We start from the raw sequence: 23,838 nt of genomic DNA on the forward strand, positions 1-23,838 counted from the left end.
ATTGTCGTGCACCAGGAGGAACCCAGGACCCACTGCACCAGCGTAGGGTCTGACAATTTGTCCAAGGATTTCATCTTGATACCTAATGGCAGTCAGGGTGCCAATGTCTAGACTGTAGAGGTCTGTGCATCCCGCCATGGATATACCTCCCCAGACCATCACTGACCCACTACCAAAATGGTCATGCTGAACAACATTACAGGCAGCATAACGTTCTCCACGGCTTCTCCAAACCCTTTCACGTCTGTCACATGTGCTCAGGGTGAACCTGCTCTCATCTGTGAAAAGCACAGGGCACCAGTTTCGGACCTGACAATTCTGGTGTTCAACAGCAAATGCCAATTGAGCTCTGTGGTGCCGGGCAGTTAGCACAGGGCCCACTAGAGGACATCCGGCCCTCCGGCCACCCTCATGAAATCTTCTTCTGCTTGTTTGGTCAGACATTCACACCTGTGGCCTGCTGGAAGTCATTTTGTAGGGCTCTGGCAATGCTCATCCTGTTCGTCCTTGCACGAAGGAGCAGATGAGGTTCCTGCTGATGGGTTAAGGACCTTCTATGACCCTGTCCAGCTCTCCTAGAGTAACTACCTGTCTCCTGGAATATCCTCCATGCTCTTTAGACTGTGCTGGGAGACACTGCAAACCTTCTGGCAATGGCATGTATTGATGTGCCATCCTGGAGTTGGACTGCCTCTGCAACCTCTGTAGGGTCCGGGTATTGCCTCATGCTTCCAGCAGTGACACTGACCCTAGCCAAATGCAAAACTAGTGAAGCACAGTCATAAAATGTCAATGGCCTCCACCTGTAAAGGCATTCCTGTTTTGGGGGTCGTCTCATTGTTGCCCATCTAGTGCACCTTTTAATTTCATTAACACCAAAGCAGCTGAATCTGATTAACAACCCCCTCTGCTACTTAACTGACCAGATCAATATCCCAGGAGTTTAACTGACTTGATGCTATACTCTGAATAAAAAGTGTTGCTTACATTTTTTTGAGCAGTATACTTTAAATCACTCTCTTTATGCAGGCTGCCAGACATCTCCCCATCTCACGGTAGGGATTCACTTATACTGAAGCCTTTTGTAGAATTATTGACAGAAAGTCTGGTGTAAACAAGAAAAAAAATCTTCTTTGTGATAAAATTTACAATAAGCTGAACTGGCAGTCTGGCAATTCAGCTTAATATTTGTAGTGTAGGGTCTGTGCAGTGGGACAAAGTTCAGAAAGGTTCACGCATTCTGTACTTTTTACAGAGCTGGCAGTTACTCCCTTATTGAAAAGTTTTGTTGTGTTGGGGTTGCCAACATTCCTTATTCAGACAGGGCTGTGTTGAGTCATGGCCAAGCTACAACTTTGTAGCTGAGATCTGTAGAAGCTACAAATCTCTCAGAGTCTTTTCTCTGGTAGCTTTTATCTGGCTATAGAGTCATAGCTTCAAATCACTGGTGAACCATGGTTATCAGTAGCTGCATTAAATAATGGGAGTTAGTGTCTACTCAAACTTGCAATTTTGTAACTAGCAGAAAACACTGCATGCTTGCCTACTTTATATCAAGGATAAAACAGTGGAAAGTCTATTGCTCAGTAACTAAGCCACAAATTGCTGTAATAAGAAAAACACAAGTCTCTCCACGTATTCCATTTCAGAAGCGTTAGGGACAGACATTCTGTAGCTGCTACAAAGTCGATCACATGGGATGGCCCATATAATATAAAAATCTGATGCCAATGTAAGATAGACTCCCTCTAGGGCCTTCTGGACTGCTCAGGACCTCCAAAACCAAGTAAAATGCAAATAACAACCAAGACCAGGAAAGCTGAACACTGGCCTCTCCCTTCCCACCTTTCGTGCTGTCATTATTGGTTACAGAACCAGCCCATCATATTTAAGAACCAGGGTTGGACTGACCATTTGGAAACTTGGGCACTGCCCGAGGGCCTGGGGTCAGTAGGGGGCCCCATGAGATGCCACTGGTACCTTTTTCATAGGCTTTTTTGAGTTTGGGCAAGGCACAATGGCCCCATGATCCCCTATTGCCCGGGGGCCCCATGAGTTGTCAGTCCGCCCCTGTTAAGAACTAAAAGAAAGCAAGCAGTGGGGAAGTCAGTATTTGCATATCTGAATACTTCAGTTTTAGGGGTTCAGGGGCACCAGAAGACACTGAGAAAATATAGCAGGCTTGTAGGTTGAAAAAAAAAAACACCCTCCTTCCTTCTTAGAATTATCTGAATCCAATGGCCACGGCCTTCCACAATCCCACATCCTGCAGCTGAAATCTTCCCCATCCAGGAGAAACTCATAAAACTTGGTTGTGGTACTATTTAGACAATCACATTTTATTGTACAGTGCTTTTATTTGCCATCAGTTCTAAGATAAAATGGCCATTGCGATCAATATTTTCTTCTCTAATCTTGTACATGTTTTTTTCTTGAATATATAACAGCTTAAATATGATTGGTAACTATGGCCAGATGCTCACCTTTCTTTTTCTCCTGTTTTAAAGCTAAACTCCACGCACAAAAGGTTTAATTAAGGAAAAAGCCATGGAGGATATTCAGTAAATCCACTTTTTGGGCATAAACACCTTTGCAAACCCAAATATCAACATATAAAAGTAGCAGTTAAATCATCACTATACTGCACATAACTTGTGCAGAGAGTATAGCTGTGGGAGGGGCCAGGAGGCCCACCCACTACAGGCTGTCTGCTGAAAACTACAGGAGAGGGTGGAGAGAAGACCAGTCACCCCGCACAAGGAAAAAGAGCAGCAGTGACTGGTCTTTATTACAGAGGCAAAGTTTTACTGCACCGACCTGGAAGAAATACAAAAAAGCATGCCAAAATTTAAGTAAGAATACATGTCTTTTTTATTTATAACAATATTTACTTGTCCTGGAATTCAGCTTTAATAATTCAGTTTTACATGTAAAGTGCTCATAGAACAGTACAATGAACTAATGTACTTAAAGCCAAATACTGGAGACGATGTTGTATGAAGACTGTCAGCATCATCTTGCACCGGCACCATGTGCATTATGTCTTATTACTCCCCAAGCACAAACAAAACTATACTACAGATATCTGTGCTGCAGTGTAACACTGCAAGATGAGGACATCAGAAACCCTAATAGATCAATGGTTGTGTATTAAAGGGAATCTCCCCCTGAATAATCACAGCCAAGCTCAAATCCCCATTCACCATGAACAGGTCACTGAACTCCCCCAATATAACCTATGAGTAGGGATTAGCAAACATTTAGGAATTCAAAAATATATAATATTCCACAAGAAGTTTATACTATATCATTGTATTTCAATGGTTTTTATCAATTTTTAACAGTTTAACACAGGAGCAACAAATCATCCCCACCCAGGGGCTATCAATTGCACATAAACAAATAGAAAAAAACAGTGCTCTAACACCAACAGAGCTAAAGGTGCACCCATGCAGGGGCTATCAGTGGCACTTAAATAACAAAAGCATTGGTATAACACGGAAAGTAACTCAAACTAAAGGCAGCTATCCACTGCCACACCAAAAACAAACAAAAAAAAAGAAAAGGAAGGAAGGAAGGAGTACAAAAGAAAAAAGATAACAAAACCAAGAGCAGGGGTCCAAGAACGCCAATACCGAACAACATCCCCAGATGCCGGGGGGAGCGTGGGATATACTATATCATTGAACAAAAGAATGAAACATTATAATATTATTTAGCCATGTTATTTATATTGAATCTGGATTGAAGAGCAAAAATATAATATATTGCAGCATGCCAATCCATAGAAGCAGTGGCTGCATTAGGTTTCCTTTTTTCAGGCTATAGGGTGCACCATCCAGCCCTGTCCAGCTGCAGCAGTTGTCAGCCTCTCATAGAGTTTTACAGACTGCCAGCAGGGCTGGGTAGTTCACCTATGCCCCCCATCCACACCTAAACTCTGGAGTCTCATGCACCAGGGCTAAATGTCCAGTGTGCATGGGAACTAAAGCTCAAGTACAGTGTTAGTATCAATCCCACTATTCCAGTGGAGGAATTTAAAGTGGAACTTCACTCTCTATATCAACATTGACTATGTTAATCCTTATGTTGCTAGCTTTAGTAAATAGATAGGAAAGTATATCATATCTACTTGTTTTACACTCTATTGTACATGTTTTCAGCTACTTCCTAGTTTCCATGCCTAGGCAAATGATGTCATACATCCCAGGAGTCTTCAGAAGGAGATTGGCTGTCTGCATGGCTGAGCTAAAGGCAGATGAATTCCAGGAAGTAAATGCTTCGTGAATCATCTGCCCTTACTCAAGATGGCCACAGCCAGAAATCCTAGGGGGAGTTTTTCAAAGTGATTTTTCAAGAATATAAAGCATGGAGACATGTATGGATGTATGGGCAAGTTTGCTTTGAATATTAAAAATGAATTATTTAATGGTTTTGGTTTATGGTTCTCAAATGCAGTGTAGTTCTGCTTTAATTAGCAATCTACTTGAAATTCACAGTGATTCTGCCCTGCAGCACAAGTGCCTGGCAATGTATCACAACCACGTGGGTCCAAAAACATTGCCATGTGTTTGTTAAAATGCTGGCATGTAGGTTCCGAGACAACTTTATGTAGATTGTAACTTTAGCATAATTGTTATATTTTATCATTAGAATTACACCTTTTGTCCTCCTTTCTGATCCTCCACATATCCAAGTAATTGTAGTTTAGGTTGACAGCTGTGACCAGGGGCGGACTGACCATTTGGAAACTCGGGCACTGCCCGTGGGTCAGGGGTCAGTAGGGGGCCCCATGAGATGCCCCTGGTACCTTTTTCATAGGCTTTTTTGAGTTTGGGCAAGGACACAGGGTCCCATGATGATCCCCTATTGCCCGGGGGCCCCATGAGTTGTCAGTCCGCCCCTGGCTGTGACATCATTATTGTTGCTATTTTTACCACCTTAGGGTCTGTATCGACAGGCTTTGGGCTTATATCAAATGCAGCGCGCATTTGACTTTAGCTTGAGACTCTTGAGATCATTCAAAATTCATTGACCTGTAGTTGACTTCCTTCTAATTTGCATTTGGCCTGCTTCAAGCTGGTTTAATATTCCCTTTGACTTGTATGGGAAGAAAAGCAGTTTCAACACAAACTAAACTAGCATGGAAGAAAAATATATTTGAAATATATTTTAAAAATATTATTCCCAAATATATTGCCATATATTCGAAATGTTACAATTTTGTCCATATTCAATATATTTCAATATATATATATATATATATATATATATATATATATATACTGCATGCTGAAATGCGTTTTTATTACAAAATATATGAAAAATATTTTTAAAAATACATTTCAAATTAACTGTATGTCATTAAAAATACAAATCTACATTTTCAACTATATGTAAAAAGATATGTTAAAATGACTTTTCATATGTTAACAAAAATATGAAGAATATATTTTTTTAAATATTTTTCATATATTTTGTAATAAAAACGCATTTCAACATGCAGTATATATATATATATATATATATATATATATATATGTATTTGAAATGTATTTTTAAAAATATTTTTCATATATTTTGTAATAAAAACGCATTTCAACATACAGTGTGTATATAAATATATATATATATATATATATATATATATATTAAAATATATTGAATATGGCCAAAACTGTAGCATTTCAAATATATGGCAATATATTTGGAAAGAATATTTTTAAAATATATTTCAAATATATTTTTCTTCCATATGAGAAGAATGCATTTCTACTTGCAACGCATTTTTGTGTAAATAAATGCACGTTTGCTTTACTACAGGAAACTGGAAATGTCTTCCCAAGTTCTTAGTATGGACCTGCTATTATTGCTGATCCCATTGACCTCTTTCTGACTTGCATTTGACCTACCCCAAGCTGTCCTTACATTACCTTTGGCTTGTATTGGGAGAAAAGTAGTTTTGACATGAATAAAACTATCCAAAAGAAAGGGATTTCTACTTGAAATGCATTTTCATGCAATAAATCACAATTTGCTTTACTACAGGAAAATGGAAACATTTTCCCAGGCCCTTAGTATAAGAGCATCAACCTGCTGTTATTACTGATCCCATTGAAAGTACTTTTCTATTTGTTTATCCCAGTGCTTCCTCCCTAAACCCTGTGAAATAAAGCTATATTTTTTTCACTAAATGAGTTCTAGCTTCCTTGACTCCCTGCACAAAAAAGCACCAGAGGATCAGAGCTTGTATATTCTGAACAAGTGGTATATAGTTCCAGGTTTGCCTTGATTCACACTTTGTTGAACAAACGATTTGTTCCGCAATTAGCCTCTAGCTGGGGAGCTTATTAAACCCAGAGATCTCCAGGGATCTGAGGCTTAAGGTCAAGGAGAAAGTGTAAATTACCTTCGCCGGCGAGGATGAAATGCTGTTGCCGCATGCAGAAAATGTACATGTATGGAGTGGAAGAGTCAATAGTAGGCTGTTATTTAAGCAAACACAAGCTGTGACGGACAGCAGTCTGCTATTACTTGTAACCTTTAGTATGGTGATACTCCAGGCACATGCTGAATTTAAGGCAGTAGCTGGAATGAAACAGAAAATTAAAAACACACATACACAACAAAGAGAACGCTCCATGTAAGCAGCCTCAGCCGTACATAAAAGGATCCTGGTCAGTCCTCGGAGTCCAACATGCAACGGCTTAAAAAATGTTTAAATGAACTATTCAACACCTGATACCTCTCTAAGGCCATATTCCATGGAGGTTTTAAAGTGGTTTAAGGCTGTAAAAAATAATAAGTGATATTTTCAGTTCACAAAAAAAGTATAATTTTTTTAGAAGATCTATAAGATCATTGTTAAATGAACCATTTGAAAATATCTCTAGACACACACAAACTCTGATCTAGGTTATCTTTTTGGCTGCCAAAATTGCAATAGCCACTGTGTGGAAAAGTCCAGTGGTGGATCTCACTTTGCTGAAGCGTAAACTGGCCTGGATTATGCTTCACAAAAATATGGTGAGTGTCCTACGGGATAAACAACCACTATTTAAAAAAATCTGGAATCCCTGGCTCTCTTATTTACAGGTACCGGATACCTAGAGGTAATCTCTTGGACGAGATGACATTGGACTCCTGGATCTCTGGATGGACACTTCCGGTCTCCCTTCTTCATCTTCTCCTCTTTTCTTTTTCTCATTTTGCTCTTTTGAGTCTTTCTTTCCAAACCGCTCAAGATAATAATGTCGGGTTCTATATCCCGACTTCTGGTCTCGACGATTGTTTACCATATGTGTTACATCACTGTGTGGAATCTGTCATATTTTGGAATATGTATTGTTAATAATATGGTGAAAGGACAGGGCCAGGCTAGCCTGTCTCTTTTGCATAGAGCCCCAGATGGTGCGCTTTGTAGTTCATTTGTTTGTTCTCCTTTATATATACATGTCTTCTTTTTCTTTTGAGTCAAGATTGGTTGATATTGCAACTGCGGACTGTTCCTGGATTGTATTATAACAATGGTTGTATTAGTAGATGGAGATATGGGACCATATTGGTATCCTTTAATATCACCGTATGCCTTTACCATTCCTGAAAGTCTCAGCAATGTAAAAATGCATACAATGTTGTTTTACCCTATTTTGTAAAATTAATAAAAATGATTGAAACAGAAGATCTAGAAGATCTATTTTGCACCAATATTCCTGCAGTAAAATGTACACCTTCTTACATACACCAGCCATAACATTAAAACCACTGACAGGTAAAGTGAATAACATTGATTATCTTGTTACAATGGCATTTGAAAGTGGGTGGAATATATTTGGCAGCAAGTGAACATGCTGTTCTTGAAGTTGATGTCTTGAAAGCAGAAAAACTGGGCAAGCCTAAGGATTTGAATGACTTTGTCAAGGGCCAAATTATAATGGCTAGACGACTGGATCAGAACACCTCTGAAACTGTAACTCTTGTTTGATGTCTGCAGTGGTCAGGACCTACTAAAAGTGGTCCAAGGAAGGAGAACTGATGAACTGGTGAAAGGGTCATGGGAGGCCAAGGGTCATTGATTCATGTGGGGAGCAAAGGTTGGCCCATGTAGTCCAGTTCAATAGAAGGGAAACTGTAGCTCAAATTGCTGAAACCGTTAATGCCAGTTCGGATAGAAAGGTGTCAGAACACACAATGCATCGCAGTTTTTTTGTGTATGGGGCTGTGTAGCCACAGACTGGTCAGGGTGCCCATGCTGACCTGTGTCCACAGTCAAAAGTGCCTATAATGGGCATGTGAGCATCATAACTGGTCCACAGAGCAATGGAAGAAGGCATCTTTGAGGTGCCACCAAATTCTCCAGATCTCATTTAATCGAGTATCTGTGGGATGTGTGGAAAGTCCAGTCCATGGAGGCCCCACTTTGTATCCCACAGGACCTAAAGGATCTGTTACTGAAGTGTTATTGATGGCTTTATGCCAGATACCACAGCATACCTTCAGAGGTCTAGTTGAGCCCATTTCTAAATGGGTCAGGGCTGTTTTGGTGGCAAAAGGGGGCCTCCTCCAAATTAGGTGGGTGGTCATATTGTCATGGCTGATCAGTGTAAAGTGCTGGTTTCAAGTAAACAGAGTTTACTTTGGCAAATATTTATTAATGGATGGATAGGCCATTTGTGCAACAACCTGCCAAGGAATTCAAATGTCTTTCAGTCATGTATATGGATTAGTCTACATGAGCGATTGAATGTATGATTGATTGCATACAGCCACAAAATGCCATATAATAAATGACAGGCTTTTGGTTTAATCTGGCCTACAACCCTTGAGACTAACATAATTTGGTTAGCCCGTGTCTATCTATTTACACAGATACACTCGCACATAGACACACACATGTTAGTGTGTGCATGTGTGTAGAGAAACATCTGTGTTGTGAATTGAGCAGACTCTTTGTGCAAGTCTACGGAGAGACCCCATAGATGAAAAGCTGTTCCTGCTAAATGGATAGAAAGTTTAAACCCAACTTCAGGTAATAATGGAATTTAAACAGTGCACTGTGTATCAATTACCTGACTCCTCAATTTCATTTGTAAACACCTCTTTCTAAGTTATCCTGCGGTGTAATGGATCAAAGTCCCAGTTTCTTCTATGATCTAAACTAATTTCCTGCCCTGGGGACCAGACATGTTTCTCTGCTCATTATCTTCTTGGGCACTGGTCGCCTTCACTGCCCCTGTTAATTCTCCTGCCTCTGGAGCCTATGAGAGAGGACCCAGCCGCTGGAAGTACTGCCTGCACTTCATCCAGGCAGTTATGTGGATACCAAAAGAAGGACCCCAGGAGATGAAAAGAATAAAAGAGAAGTACTTTTACTTGACTGTGGCTTTTTAGTTTCATACCAGCTATTAGAGTATGGTGGAAGGGAGGTTGATAATGTCCTAAAGTTGGGATTTATGGTTGATTGAGGAGATGTATATGTAAATGCTTGGCAAAGTGAAACCAAAAATACATGCATGGTATTTAAAAATGACCAAAAATAATGCCTATTTTTACATTTTTTAAAATGATTGTAAGTGCTTTTTAAAAAAAAATAAAAAACAGGTTTATACTTATCTGCAGCGGCCCCTAACCTCCTCTCTTAAGGTCCCCTGCTGGTGTTCCTGGTTCCTCCGCTCCACTGAGTACCCCCATAGTAAGCTGCTTTATATGGGGGTACTCATGCAGGCTCGCTCCCAAGCCTTGCTGCCTGCATCTATTGACACAGACAGCAGGACTTGGACCTGCCCCCCCCATTCCCTCGTCACTGGCTTTGATCGACAGCCAATGTCTCCCGCTGCCTCAGCAAAGCTCAAAAGGCCAGGAAGTGAGGGGAGAGAAGAGCTACAGATAGGCACAGCAAATCAACCCCATTGACTTAATGATCAACAGTCCATGGAGTGGTAGCTAATGCTCAAAGAGAATGGCAGCTACTATGGTAAGTATTTGGAAAATATACTGGAACTGTATGCTGAATGTGGTTGCAAAGTTTTGATGATAGGTTGTGTTCTCTGCCATTCTGGACAAAGCAACTGGGGAACATAACTGAAAGTGGACTGGTGAAATAAGCCAGATAATGTAAGAATCTCAAAATGTACCCACCAGAAGTGACACTAAGTAAAGCACTTAGTAAGAAAGACAAAAAAAAGAATAGATCAAATTTAGGTCAATTATGCTTTATTAAAGAGGTTCTAATGTTAAAATGTTTTTTACCTTAATGCATTCTATTTGTTGTGAATCCTCCCCAATCCTCCCCCCCCAAAGGTTTACTTGAGTCCTCTCTCGATCCAGCACTCTCCCTTCTTCCTATTCTCACAGGAGACTCAGGAAGCAGTGGGAGCCATAGACTCCTTCTACTGTCAGTCAAATCCTGTGGTGAAGAGAGAGTGGGGGGAGGGGTAGGGATTCAGAGCCGAGTTGTGCTGTGTGTGTCTATGGATGCACACAGATTAACTTGGGAGCACGCCTGCACCTGTGCCCCAATAGCACATGACTTGCTATGGGGGCACACGCAAGAGAGGAAGAGTAGACAGAGCTGGTGGGGGACTCCAGAAGAGGAGGCATATGACTGCGCAGAGCAGATAAATATTAATCTATCTTTTATTTTAAAGTGTAACTGAAGGCAAAACTCTTTTATATATTTATTTATTTGTAGTTTTGGATAGTGAAGAGGGATTAGAACACCTGTCAGTTTTTATTGCTGTCTGTTTTCCCTATTAGGGAGATTCACTCTCTCTATTTGTCCTTTTTACCATTGTCATTGAAAGTGGAAGTAAACAAAAATCCCACATTTTGGGTTGACAGCACAACACTAATAGAGTGGATATCTTCTGATGGGGATACTAGGTCTGATAACCCTAGTGACACACCTGGATTCCCTCACTTTGGAGGGATTTCCTCTCATTTCCTGTTTTGACTATGGGACAGGAAGAGAAGGGAAATTTCTCCAAAAAGGACACAGGTGGCAAAAAAAAAAAAAACTGATGGAGGTTATAACCCTCCCTTATTGCATTCAAAAGTTTTGCTTTCAGTTGCACTTTAACTTAAAATAAAATGCATAATCACTTTAAAGAACATGTGCCACCAACAAGAAAATTGTAACTTTCACAGTTTTTAATAATTGATTATCACCTGTTCAGGATGCCATAGATTGGTCCTGGATGAGGACTAGGTGTTGTCCGTTTGGGTTATGGTCCCTTTAAGGGAAATGGTTGATGTACTCAGGGGTTCTCACCCGTGCAGGGTGAGAGGTTCTAGGACAGTTGAGCATAGAGGTGAGAACTGACTTGCTGTCCTCTCTGCATTAGTAATGATTTATTTAGAAGAAAGAATCTCCACCCCATTTATGAGGACTCCAGAAATCAGCACTTAAAGCGGAGTTCCAGCTGAAAAAAAAAATAAGTCAGCAGCTGCTGACTTAAAATACAGTCACTTACCTGTCCCTCGGTCCAGCAGTGTCCTCACCACCGCTGGTTTCATCGGTCGTCTTCCCTACCTGGCACTGGCATTTTCAGTGTGGGCACCTGGCTTTGACAGCTTATGGCCCACTGTGCATGTGTGAGAAGTGCTTTGTGAATGACCCGGGCGATTGCAGTGAAAGTGGAAGCGGGTACCTGTGTCCCCCCCGCTCCCCGAAGCTGCCAATCCGTAGCTTCCCTAACGGTCTGATTATGTCCATATTTCTGTGCTCAAAGTGGTACATTGTTTTGTATGGGAAATATGTATTTTTTTTATTGTAGGCCTGTAATTTTTAGGAATAACTCACTGAAATCTGTCCGAACAAGAGTTCCGGGTATCCCGGGTATGTTAAAATTTGAAACACGAAATCGTAAATTATAATTCATTAAATAATCATAAAAAAAAAATAATATAATATTAATAAATTTAATTCAATAATATAATCAAACCAAAAACACTGAAATTTGAAATAGAACGCCAAGTTCGCACACCACTGAGCAAAGTCGCAAAATCGTTTTCAGTGTGTGATGACGAAATTCCCCATGAATCATTATGAATCCATTCTGCAAGTGATTCTAATTTAATATCGCTGTTCTCTAGCTGGTCTAAAACTGCTTTTGACATAAAGGGACACTTTTTGGACACCATGGACATTTCTCAGTTTCCAGGCAGAAAGAACAGTAAAAATGCAGGCAGGGCACAGGACAAAGCACTCGGGACAAAATGTATGTGAAATGGTTTGATACAGTAATGTTTTACTATGTGATTTTAGTATATTTAGTGAATGTCACTTTTTGACATTTTTACATTTTCCGCCGTTCCGTCCCCATACGTCCTGACGTCGCAGGGAACAGAACCCGGAAGGCAGATGCCGGCATCGGCCAGAGGACATTGCCGGGGACACTGCAGGAGGGACATCGCGGGAGCGCATGACAAGGTAAGTGCAGAAGAGATCCCGGAGCAGCACTGCAAGGTATTCCCGAGTGTAGCTCGGGGTTACCACTTGTGGTGCTGAAACTTTACCCTGAGCTACACTCGGGAATACCTCCAGGGAGGTTAATGGGGAGTGGGGACATAGTATTAAAGTGGAACTTCCCCTTTTGGGTGGAGCTCCGCTTTAAGACAAGAAGCTCCTAGTTATGGGTGTGGAGTAGTAGGAGTTTTGGAGAGGAGACCTGTCTGAGTGCTGCATGTGTGCTGGAAGCTGCCAAACAACTGAAGCTGGACTTTCCTAGCTTTGGGGTAAATCTCTTACATGAACTTCCCAAGTCTTATATTTCATTCTTACTGAAGACAAGTGGACTTTTGTGTTGTGTTTTCTGAAGTTAGGCCAGTTTTGTTTTGCTGCTGAAAGGTCTGTTTTCCTTTGCTTTAATGCAAAATAAAGACTTTTACTTTTAAGACAAATGGCTTTACATGTGGTCCCAAGGTGCTATCATTGTGGCTATACCCCTGAACTTTACACATCCTTATCTAAGGGTACCTCTGCTTGGTTCATTTTCAAATATTAAAAGATGAATTCAAGGAGGGTTACATAAGTGCAAACTTGAGTTTTTGAGTGAAGGTCTGATTTTGATTAGATAAAAACATTTACTAAGGCCCCAGCTTCCCCTGAAAGGAAATTAATACATTCGAGAACTCTTCTCTGAATGTGTTAGAAAATCACTAGTTTCCTATGTAAAGGGCATTAATGGAAGCCTTCTAGAAAAAAATAACTAGATTGTGAAAATTCGAAAGAACCACTAACCTGTGAAAAGAACATTAGACTGTGGGGTACAAATGAGAATATAATGAATCAATATCTTAATATTAGACAAACTCTTCAACTTTAATTTGGGGCACACAGTCTTATCATGTAAATTAATATAATTTGTTGCATCATAAGGAACATCAGGAAAAAATGTCTTATAATTTTGAGACTTTATCACTTTTATTCTTCAATAAAAATAAATGTGGTCTGCTGCTGCATTCTGCCTTTGCCAGATGTTCCCAGATTTTCTATTGTGTATTAAAGAGACACTTAAACGTTGCTTCAGTATCGAAGAATGTGCAGTTTTAATGCCTTTGTCAATGTGAAGGAGAGATTTGCACTTTGTATAGTCAATCTGTTTTTTTCTGCATTAGCATATACGTGACCATTTCACCATCGTTACAGAATAGAGAAACATACTTATTTGCATATTTGCCATTGTTAAAATTATCAGGAGCAGCCAAAGATGTTTACTTGGGTAGGATTACAATAATGCATTCAATAGATTGCTATGGAACAGTGCCAGCAATGTTTAAGTACTGTTTTATTCTAGTATATCACGTGTAACAATCTCAAGGTCTTGATTGGCTTTGTTTACATGGAGGTTCAGAAAAGCAATTAGGGGAACATTCCTGAGGTCCCAGAGTTATTGGTGATTGGAGACCTATATAAAAGTTTTTCATTAATTGGAAATTTGCATGCAGCATAAAAAAAACTAGAGATGTCCAACATATGGGAGCTTCATAATGCAAATCAGTGATCAATACGAATCATCGGAGTGATTTAGGCAAAATGACCAAACTATTAATAAACCAAATGGCCATGGCAACTCTCAAACTTGCTCAATGAGCTGCTCAGGTGGTCAGTGGGGGGATAGGTGGCAATTGTATGTCAAATGCAAGTAGTCGTTACTTTGTGATGTAGAAACTCTCACATTTAATTAACTTAAAGGATAAGTTCACGTTTTTAGAAAAAATTAATAGATGCACATTTTTTTGTAGGTAAAAAAATGTGCATTTATTATTTTTATCTGCAAGAGCCGAGCCTGTAAACCATTGCACCAGCGATCAGCAGATTGCTGGTAACATGCAGGTCTCCTGCAGATCTGTCAGTATATCTGTTTGCTCATACGGGATGTAGAAGCAAGCAGGTATACTGACAGGAAGAATGAATGAACTACCACAGCGCTTCACAGCACCATGGTACTTCATTGAGGACTACAAGCTGACAGCCACTAAGGATGTTGGGACTTGTAGTCTCTCATTCACAGATGCTGGGTGGAGCCCTGCATGGCCAAGTTTTTAAAAAATTTGACAGCTAGTGAGGGGGGAGAAAATCCCCGCTAGCTGTGAAAGCAGGGATCGGGGTGGAGTGGTTGCTGGTCTGATCATAACATATTACATGTTACACCCTGAATATAGATGTAACATGTAACATGTTATGAAAGGTGAACTTATCCTTCAAAGCACTGTGTGATTTTGTGCTGCTCAAAATATTGCTACTATGCCTTTGCATCTGCTTTTGTATTAAACCTGCAATACTAAAATATAGTTATGTATTTTGCCTTTGTTACTGCAATGATTTCATTTGTACCAAACTGATGGTCAGCAACAACGGGGCTGATTCATACTAAACATGACCTCGGATAACACTTTCAGTACAGAATTGTCGCTTTCTTCAGAAAACCTATGTTTTTTTATAACACTGAAAGATTAAACATGAGTCCAACATGAGCTAATACAAGCTTAAAGGACAACTTTTAGTGAACTTGTTCTTTATTAAATCCCCCCCCCCCCCTCCACACCCCAGAGTTCAGTTTTACCTTACTCCTTGCCTAGCACTGCACAGCCTTTCTTCCAGAAATGGTCTTTTTCTTGGTTCTCATGTGTGCCGTGGCCCCAAACGTTCCTATAGGTGATTCATATTTCAGCCAACCTATGGAATAAAGCTCATCCTTAGGAATGAATGAGGCAATGGCATGTGTGCACACTAAGAAGAGTCAATATGGACAGAGAAAGACTGTGTGGTGCCGTATAGGGCCACACAGTGAAGAACATTGGAAAGGGGAGGAAGGTAAGTTTTTACAAGGCCCTTACAGCTTTTTAATTTTTAGATTTGTATTTGCTTATAATAATACAGCATCATATTGATTCGTTTTTATATGGCTTACCTGACCTTTGCAGAATATTAAACTAAAAATCTTAAACTTCAAACCTAAAATGGCTCCACTGCATGCATGTCTATAGTGATTTTACACTGACTCACAAGAGAGTCAGTGATGTTATTACACTGGCTATCACATGTACAGTGGATATAAAAAATCTACACACCCCTGTTAAAATTTCAGGTTTCTGTGATGTAAAAAAATGAGACAAAGATAAATAATTTCAGAACTATTTCCACCTTTAATGTAACCTATAAACTGTACATCTCAGTTGAACCACAAACTGAAATCTTTTAGGTGGAGGGAAGTAAAAATAAAAAACTAAAATGCTGTAATATGGTTGCATAAGTGTGCACACCCTTAAACTAATACTTTGTTGAAGCACCTTTTGATTTTATTACAGCACTCAGTCTTTTTGGGTATGAGTCTATCAGCATGGCACATCTTGACTTGGCAATATTTGCCCACTCTTCCTTGCAAAAACACTCCAAATCTGTCAAATTGCAAGGGCATCTCCCGTACACAGCCCTCTTCATATCAACCCATAGATTTTTGGTCGGATTCAGGTCTGAGCTCTGGCTGGGCCATTCCAAAACATTAATCTTCTTCTGATAACGCCATTCCTTTATTGATTTGGATGTATGCAGTTCATCTTCATGTTCAGCTTTTTAGCAGAAGCCTGATGGTTTTTTGCCAATATTGACTGGTATTTGGAACTGTTCATAATTCCCTCTACCTTGACTAAGGCCCCAGTTCCAGCTGAAGAAAACCAACCCCAAAGCATGATGCTGCCACCGCCATGCTTCACTGTGTGTATGGTATTCTTTTGGTGATGTGCAGGGTTGTTTTTGCGCCAAACATATCTTTTGGAATTATGGCCAAAAAGTTCAACCTTGGTTTCATCAGACCATAACACATTTTCCCACATGCTTTTGGGAGAATTCAGATGTAATTTTGCTAAGTTTAGCCGGGGTTGGATGTTTCTTTGTAAGAAAAGGTTTCCATCTTGCCACTCTACCCATTGCCCAGACATATGAAGAATATGTTGAATTGAAGATATGAAGATTGTTTTCACATGTACCACACAGCCAGTACTTTTAATGTTGCTGTAAGCCTCTTGGCAGCCTCCCAGACCAGTTTTCTTAAGAAAATGTCAGGAAAGCCCTACTAGAACAGCTGAACTTTATTTGGGGTTAATCAGAGGCACTTTAAATGATGAAAGTATATGTTCCATAGGGCGCTCCTGCTAGAAACCAACCTCTGTCACTTATGGGAAAGAGGTGCCAGATGGATGTTGGGGATGGATGAAAGCAATGACACTGAGGCAGCTCTTCACAGAGTGAAGGCAAAGCTCTAATGCAAATGAACATAAAAAGAAGGAAGGTGCCTCTAAATGTAATATTGGTGATTTAATAATTCACAAATAGTAAAATGCACTTACAAGATTAAAAGTTTAAAAGGCTCATCATGTGGTAACTGATATTCCTGATGTAAAGGATGGGGCATCAAGCCATCCAGCGGCAGAGATGGCTGTGTATCCAAAATGAGGCATGGAGTGCAACGTCGGATGTGATGGGGACGGTAACGCGTTTCGGAGCATGCACAGTAAGCTCCTTCATCAGATCTAAGACCCAATGTAGCGCTTACAGTTGTATAGTAGGGAGAAGGATCAGGAAAGGAGGAGGCGGATAAGTGAAGTAAGTGGCTCCTAGGTCCTAAGGACCTATTCATGTCACTAATATTACACTTAGAGGCGCCTTCCTTCTTTTTACTTTAAATGATGGCAGGTGTATTCTGACATTTAACATGATTTTGAATGTAATGGCTTAATTCCAAACACTGCTACATCACCAGTTATAAGAGCGTGTGCACATTTATGCAACCACATTAATTTAGTTTTTTATGTTTACCCCCCTAAAAGAATTCAGTTTGTTTTTCAATTGAGTTGTACAGTTTATAGGTCACATTAAAGGTAGAAAAAGTTCTAAAATGATTTATCTTTGTCTCATTTTTTTTACAGCACAGAAATCTGACATTTTAACAGGAGTGTGTAGACCTTTTATATCCACTGTAAATAAAAGCACCCTGCCCTGACTGGTCTTTCCAAAATAGCAAATTACATCACTATTGACCAAGATCAATCTAAAGGTGGCCATGCATGGATCGAAATTTGGCCAATTCAGCAGAGACCGGTCAAAATTCAATCAATCTATGGATGTTCCTGTTCACGAAAAGTCAATCGAATGATTGACTTTTTATGAATGGGCATGTTGGAAATGTTTGCCTCAATCAGCGCATTTTGGCTTTGATACGCTTTAACTATGTGATAATTTTCAACTGTTCATACATTCTGACATAAACACTCACACTCAGGTTGAACTAGATGGACTGGTATCTTTAATCAGCCTTAGCAACTGTGGGGAGAATTTACGAAAGGCAAATAGACTGTGCACTCTGCTCTGCAAGTGCAGTTGCTTCTAAGCTTTGTAAATGAGAGGCAGCTCTGCTAACTTCCACCATCCAATCATGTACAAAATGCTGCTTTTTTGTTTTCCTTACATGTGATTGGATATTCTTTACAAACCGAAGCTTCATCTCATTTACGAAGCTCCAGAGCAACTGCACTTGCAGAGCGCAACTGCACTTGCAAAGTGCACAGTCCATTTGCCTTAAGTAAATCCACCCCTATGTAACTATGCAGCTGATATTATTTTTGTTGAAAGCTTAGCAACTATGTATGTGTTGGTGAAGGACATTGGAGGTCAGTGCATCATTACATGGAAATAGCAGCTGAGGAGATAAATAAAGGCAGATGATGATGTCACTTTGATAGCAAAGCTTATATTTATTGATATTGACAAGTGCTTGATTGCTCCACGCTGACTTGCAGTTTTACTGATAGGTTCTCTTTAAATAGAAAAGTGTGAAAAATAAAATCTGGAAATCTGGCAGTGGAAGGAACAAGGACTTTTATGAAAACTAGCATATATGAAAATGACAGTGTTGTGTTCAGAAAACAGTTGCTGATTTTAGCATTTTTACAGAATCTGGAATCAGAATGCTTTAAATGCATAACTAGTCTTTCTATTTGCTTTACTTGTCTTAAATAAGTCCCATTACAACTGACTGTGACTATTAGGTCTGCAAAGGTCAACAATATTCTTAAATAATGCTCCAAAATACTTCAATACAATACAATACAATCTTCCATACAAAATGTGATATTAATGTTAAGAGTAACGAAGATGTTTGATAATCCATACCAACCAATTAGAAATAATGTCTTAAATAACCTTTAAAAAGCTGTGATTAGATTGGTTGTTGTGTTCCTGCAAATTTCCACTGCTTTTATTGATTAAGACCATCGGTCTAGAATGTAGTAAGGTGGGTCAGCCCAGAAGTAGAAATATGTTTTACAAAAGGAGGCATGTAAAGTCCTCCATTGCTGACATTTCGTAGGGAAATGACATGTCTCTGTTTTTCTTAATACAGTACTGCCGTCTGATGCACTGCACCCCTGTGTTCTTACATCATGTACAGGTGAGAGGCACTTGTGTAGACATGCCATCACATAGTGGTCATGAGTCTGTCATAAATGAACCCAGAATCTGTGTAGATCTATGTACATGTCATTTGTGTCCATGTTCATTAGCAATGTATACCCACTGTCAGAGCTATATCATTGATACTGCACAGTATATTAAGGAATTTACATACAGGAGTTGAGTTACTAATGGAAATTGGCTGTTAACTTTGCAAGGGAATTTTCACTTAGCTTAGTGAATGAGGTGAAACTCTGCTGACTTCCATTGTCCAATCATGTGCAAGCAAAAATACAGCCTTTTACAAATATTTCCTTGCATGTGATTTAGTATTCATTGTAAAGTAATTTTTTTTACCACATTCACTAAACTAAGGAAAAATGTCCTTCCAAAGTGAACAGCCTATATGCCTTTAGTAAATCAGGTCCACATACAGTAATTCACACATGTGCTGCAATATACTTAATCACTTCTGTGTATTAGAACAACTGGTAGGTAAACAGTATAGACAATCACAACAAAAACTGCAATGGAACAAGGTTGGGTGAAAAAATCCATTTGGATGAGTTTGACATTTCTGACCAATTCCAGCTATAAAAATCTAGAGAGAGGGAAATGGGGTTGACTTACAGAAGAAATGGAGTATGTTTACTTTGCAATTTTGTCTTTGGAAATTTAATTTTCACTTAACTTAGTGAATACATTGAAGCTAAGTGAAAAATCACTATGCAAAGATACCCAATCGTTTGCAAAAAAAAAAACAGTAAGATTGTTGCTTGTACACAGTTGGATGATTGAGTCAGCACAACGTCACCGCATTCACCAAGCTAAGTAAATTATCATTAATGTCCCTGTTTACAAGCTATGTGAATCATACATGGAAAGCAATACTGAACAGGGAATTGTTAAATATATTACTTCTCTTTATACTGCCCCATCAAATATTACTTGTGCACAAAGACTGCTTTAAGCTCTTTATTGCATAATATCCATTGTCTCAGCTTTCTCATTTTGGGAGTCAGGGGTCAGAGGTGCTTTCCTGTTAAATATCTGACCTCATGCACCTTCTTCCCACCACTGTGGGTGCATAACAGTGCCCTAAGACAAAGCCATATACAGTAGTTAAGAGAAATTCACACAATAGAAATACTGTTTTTTAATACTATTAGGGCATGTACATCAGATGGCTGGTCAAGAGGCTGTGTAAACCTCCTCTGTATTGATTTTTAATTTGTCAGTTTTACATAGCACAGGATCTCAGTAGGGCACAGTTGTATTAAGGTACTTTGAACTAAACTCAAGTGCGCATTCACATAATGAGCTCTATAGATAGAAGGGAAGAGGCTGCTCCTGAGCACAGCAGGAGCCAGATGTAGCTCCTACAGTCTTTTCAATGTCCATCTACATCTGCCTTTATGCATGCTCAGGAGTGGGGAGATGTTGTGTGAGGTCAACTGTGAGGCCTCAGGTGACCTTTGAGAAAACAAGATAAAGAGCCAGACTCAACAAAGTAGTTAAAACTGAATAAGGGTGTGAGCTGAATCTTGCATAAAAACGTTTATCTTATAATGGGCAATAAAACAATGTTGAGTTGTGTTTGGGTCACCAAAGTTACCTTTGCATCATTTACTTCTGAAATGTGCAGGCTGAAGGTTTAATGAATGGGGTGAACAATGTTTTTTTGGCAACATTAATTTAGCAGTAAAAGAACCCATTTTAACTTTGCTTAAATTTTGCTACGTGGATTGCTTAGATTTTTTTCTAGTAAAGCCATTTTATCATTATGTGATCCCTGACAGGGTGATAAATGTATTTAATAAACAAAACTACCCTAGCCCAACCTTAAAGTGGTTCTAAAATAAAAATTAACCACCCCCATGCCTGAACACTTATCTAACTCCTGGCACTGATCCAGCGCTGTCCCAGCTGCAGCACTGTTCCTCTCACTTTCTGGTCTCACAGGAGACACTGAGACCAGCAGGAGCTGTAGGCTGCTGCTGCCATCAGTCAGACTCCTGTGAGGAGGGAATGGGGGCATGGATTACCAGTGCTGTGTGTGTCTACAATGCACACTGCTGAACGTGGGAAAGTGCGCACATGGGTGCCCCTTTAGCACCTAGATTACTAAGGGGGCACCTGGATGAAGGAGGAGCAGACAGCACTGGTGTGGGACTGCCAAGGGAAGGTAGGGGATCATTCTGTGCAATTATGTTGCCAATCCTAACCCTAAAGCTAATCCTTACCCGAAATCTAAAACTGGTGATGGATGGCTTTGTTCATCAACAAAGCCATTTCAGTGACAGCTGCCACTGTAGGTTTTACTCGGTATCAGCTCCAAGATTAAGTACTTTGTTTAAAAAAGTTTGAAAAACATAAAAAAAGAAACATTCAAGATAGCTTCTGTAACCCCCAGAACACCCCCCTCCCCCCCCCCAAAAAACAGAAAAAAACACCTTCATTTTGTCTATCACTTTTGCCATCAGTTTCATGTATCCTCATTGATAAACACTCTATTTTTGGCTAGTGGTGGTGGTGGTGGTGGTGGTGGGGGCTTGATAAGAATTACTCGACATTTCAGCTGCTACAAATTTGCTCTGGAAATTTGTACTGCAAGAGTAAAAACTTTTCATGTGCAGCATCTACATGTATGAGAGCTTTATGTTAGTTTTATATATTGGATCTTGTGCGCTTTCATAACATAGCCTGTATGCAGTCATTACTGATTTTGGATGTTTGCTTGAGAATACAAATCACTCCGTCCTATTAGTAAACCATCGCAAAGGTATCCACATATGTTAGAGGCTTGTTGTATGATATGTGAAAGTTTGATGCGTATAAGTCAGGGGCAGACTGACAACTCATGGGGCCCCCGGGCAATAGGGGATCATGGGGCCCCTGTGTCCTCGCTCACACCCAAAAAAGCCTATGAAAAAGCCAATGAAAAGTACCAGGGGCATCTCATGGGGCCCCCTACTGACCCTGGGCCCTCGGGCAGTGCCCGAGTGCTCGAATGGTCAGTCCGCCCCTGGTATAGGTGATAGTTTGGTATTGTATGCGGTCAGGTTACTGTAGCTGATAATCTTAGAATACTAAAATCACAATAAATGTGTACTGGCTAGTCTGGAAATTTAGATGAGACTGGTGCTGAGACTGGCAGGCTGCACTAAATTTTTTTTTGGAGGTTAGACTGGTTTCTCTTACATGTAGTTACAGTATCTGCAGGTACTTTCGGATTATTTCCTTCCATACTGTCCTCTGTATGTGAAAATATAAAGTATTAGAGGAATTGCTTTTGTGGCAAATGAAGAATACCTATACTGAAACTTCTGTGTCTATTGTAAGCATTGGAAAATCATAACTGTAGTATGGTTTACTTTTAGCATTTGCAATATGTTTTTTACTTCATTATGCTTATAATTGCAGATATGTGCTGAAGCTCACAAGATGTTCATGTGTTTAATCAACACACTAGTACTCCAAGCTTTGCTTAAGTAACAAACATCTTTAAAACTGAATTTCAGGCCCTTATAAATATATCAGTTATGCAGTTATATATAGATTAAGGCCCTTTCACATGGGACAGACTCCGTTTTGATCAGCAGGAGATCTTTCTGTTGATCCCCTGCTGAACAGAGCAGAGTGGGTGGATGACAGGTCCATGTCTACTCTGCTCTACAGGCAGCCTGCAGTAAACTGATTCCGCTATTTGTTTACACCAAACTGCCCTCTGATCGAATTTACCTAGACAGAAGAGGACAGAGCCCCTTCCATTTTTTTCGTCCAGTATACAAATTGCCTTGGCCGGCCAAAAGACTTGCCCAAGAAGCATTGTCCAAAAAAGAGCATAAAAGAACATAAAAGAGCATGACCAAATGCCAGTGAAAACACCATGGTGTGATGCAACTTAAAGTGCTTTTACGATATCGATGGGATGCCACCTTCAGACGGCACATCATCAGGAGCTCCTTACATCTCTCTTCTACTGAAATTGTATAACTCTGAGTTTGTGTGCAAAGCGAGCTTCTCACAGTAAGCATTAGAAACTACAGACAGAACCCACCTCATTTTCTGGATAGAGAACAGCCAGCATCCTCTAGATCTTTCCTCCCTAGACTTACTGTCCTTGGCCTGCCCATTTCATATATAAGATCTCAGTTCTTTCAACCATGAAGGCTCTAGAGATGGCATCATGCAAATAAAGCCTGCAAAGAAATGCCCACTCCTCCAGACTGACATCCATCAAGGCATTTTGATAATTGCATAGCTTCTCCCAAGACCCAGCTTGCATCAGGTCTCTTGAGAGGAGAGGATAGAGGCAGGGTGCTGTAAAGTTTTTGAAAGCTATGTACAGCACCTTGTTGGGTCCTCATACCAGCCATGTCTGCACTGCATAGAAAAGAGCAGAGATCCCATGATGATGTCACCAAGTCTAACCATAGGTTCACACCCAAGCGTTTTCCGCAGCGTTTTGCAGAAACGCACTACAGTCCATTTAACATGATTTCCTATGGGACACGTTCACATCCCCACATTTTCATCCGCTGAGTTTTTTGGAATGGGTCAGGGACTTTTTTGAACGCAAAAAGTTGAGTTTTTGGTTCTATAGACTTCAATGGAAACACTGCAGATAAGCATGCAGTGTGTTTTTGCTGCATTTTTGCTGCATTTTGTGTTTTAAATCTGTCTAGCAACAAGAAAAAAAAGCAAAACGCGTCAAAAACGCAGGTGCAAAAACTTAAATAGCAACGCAAAATGCAATGCAGAAATGGGTCAAACACAAACTGCATAGGTGTTAAAAGGATGAACCATGGAAAACAATATATAAACAGATTACCACTTTCCATCTGGCCCATGTAGATAAACGGCTGGACGGGAGCACTGCTGATGCG

At 40.0% G+C, this 23,838-nt stretch overlaps 1 protein-coding gene across 3 annotated transcripts in view; it reads left to right on the plus strand.

Moving 5' to 3' along the window:
* LOC149467286 (ephrin type-A receptor 3-like) overlaps positions 1-23,838 on the plus strand; it is a 267,500-nt gene that overhangs the window by 25,352 nt on the left and 218,310 nt on the right. For 2 of the 3 annotated variants that reach the window (XM_089671959.1, XM_089671961.1), the window contains exon 2: positions 18,900-18,947. The exons of the other annotated variant lie outside the window; for it this stretch is intronic. In XM_089671959.1, the coding sequence (XP_089528085.1) occupies positions 18,900-18,947 (48 nt within the window). The remainder of the gene's footprint in view (positions 1-18,899; positions 18,948-23,838) is intronic. 3 annotated transcript variants of the gene reach the window in all.

Source organism: Staurois parvus, unplaced genomic scaffold (assembly GCF_062004578.1).
Source record: "Staurois parvus isolate SC_StPar_1 unplaced genomic scaffold, SC_StPar_1.0 ptg000116l, whole genome shotgun sequence".
Classification (NCBI taxonomy): domain Eukaryota; kingdom Metazoa; phylum Chordata; class Amphibia; order Anura; family Ranidae; genus Staurois; species Staurois parvus.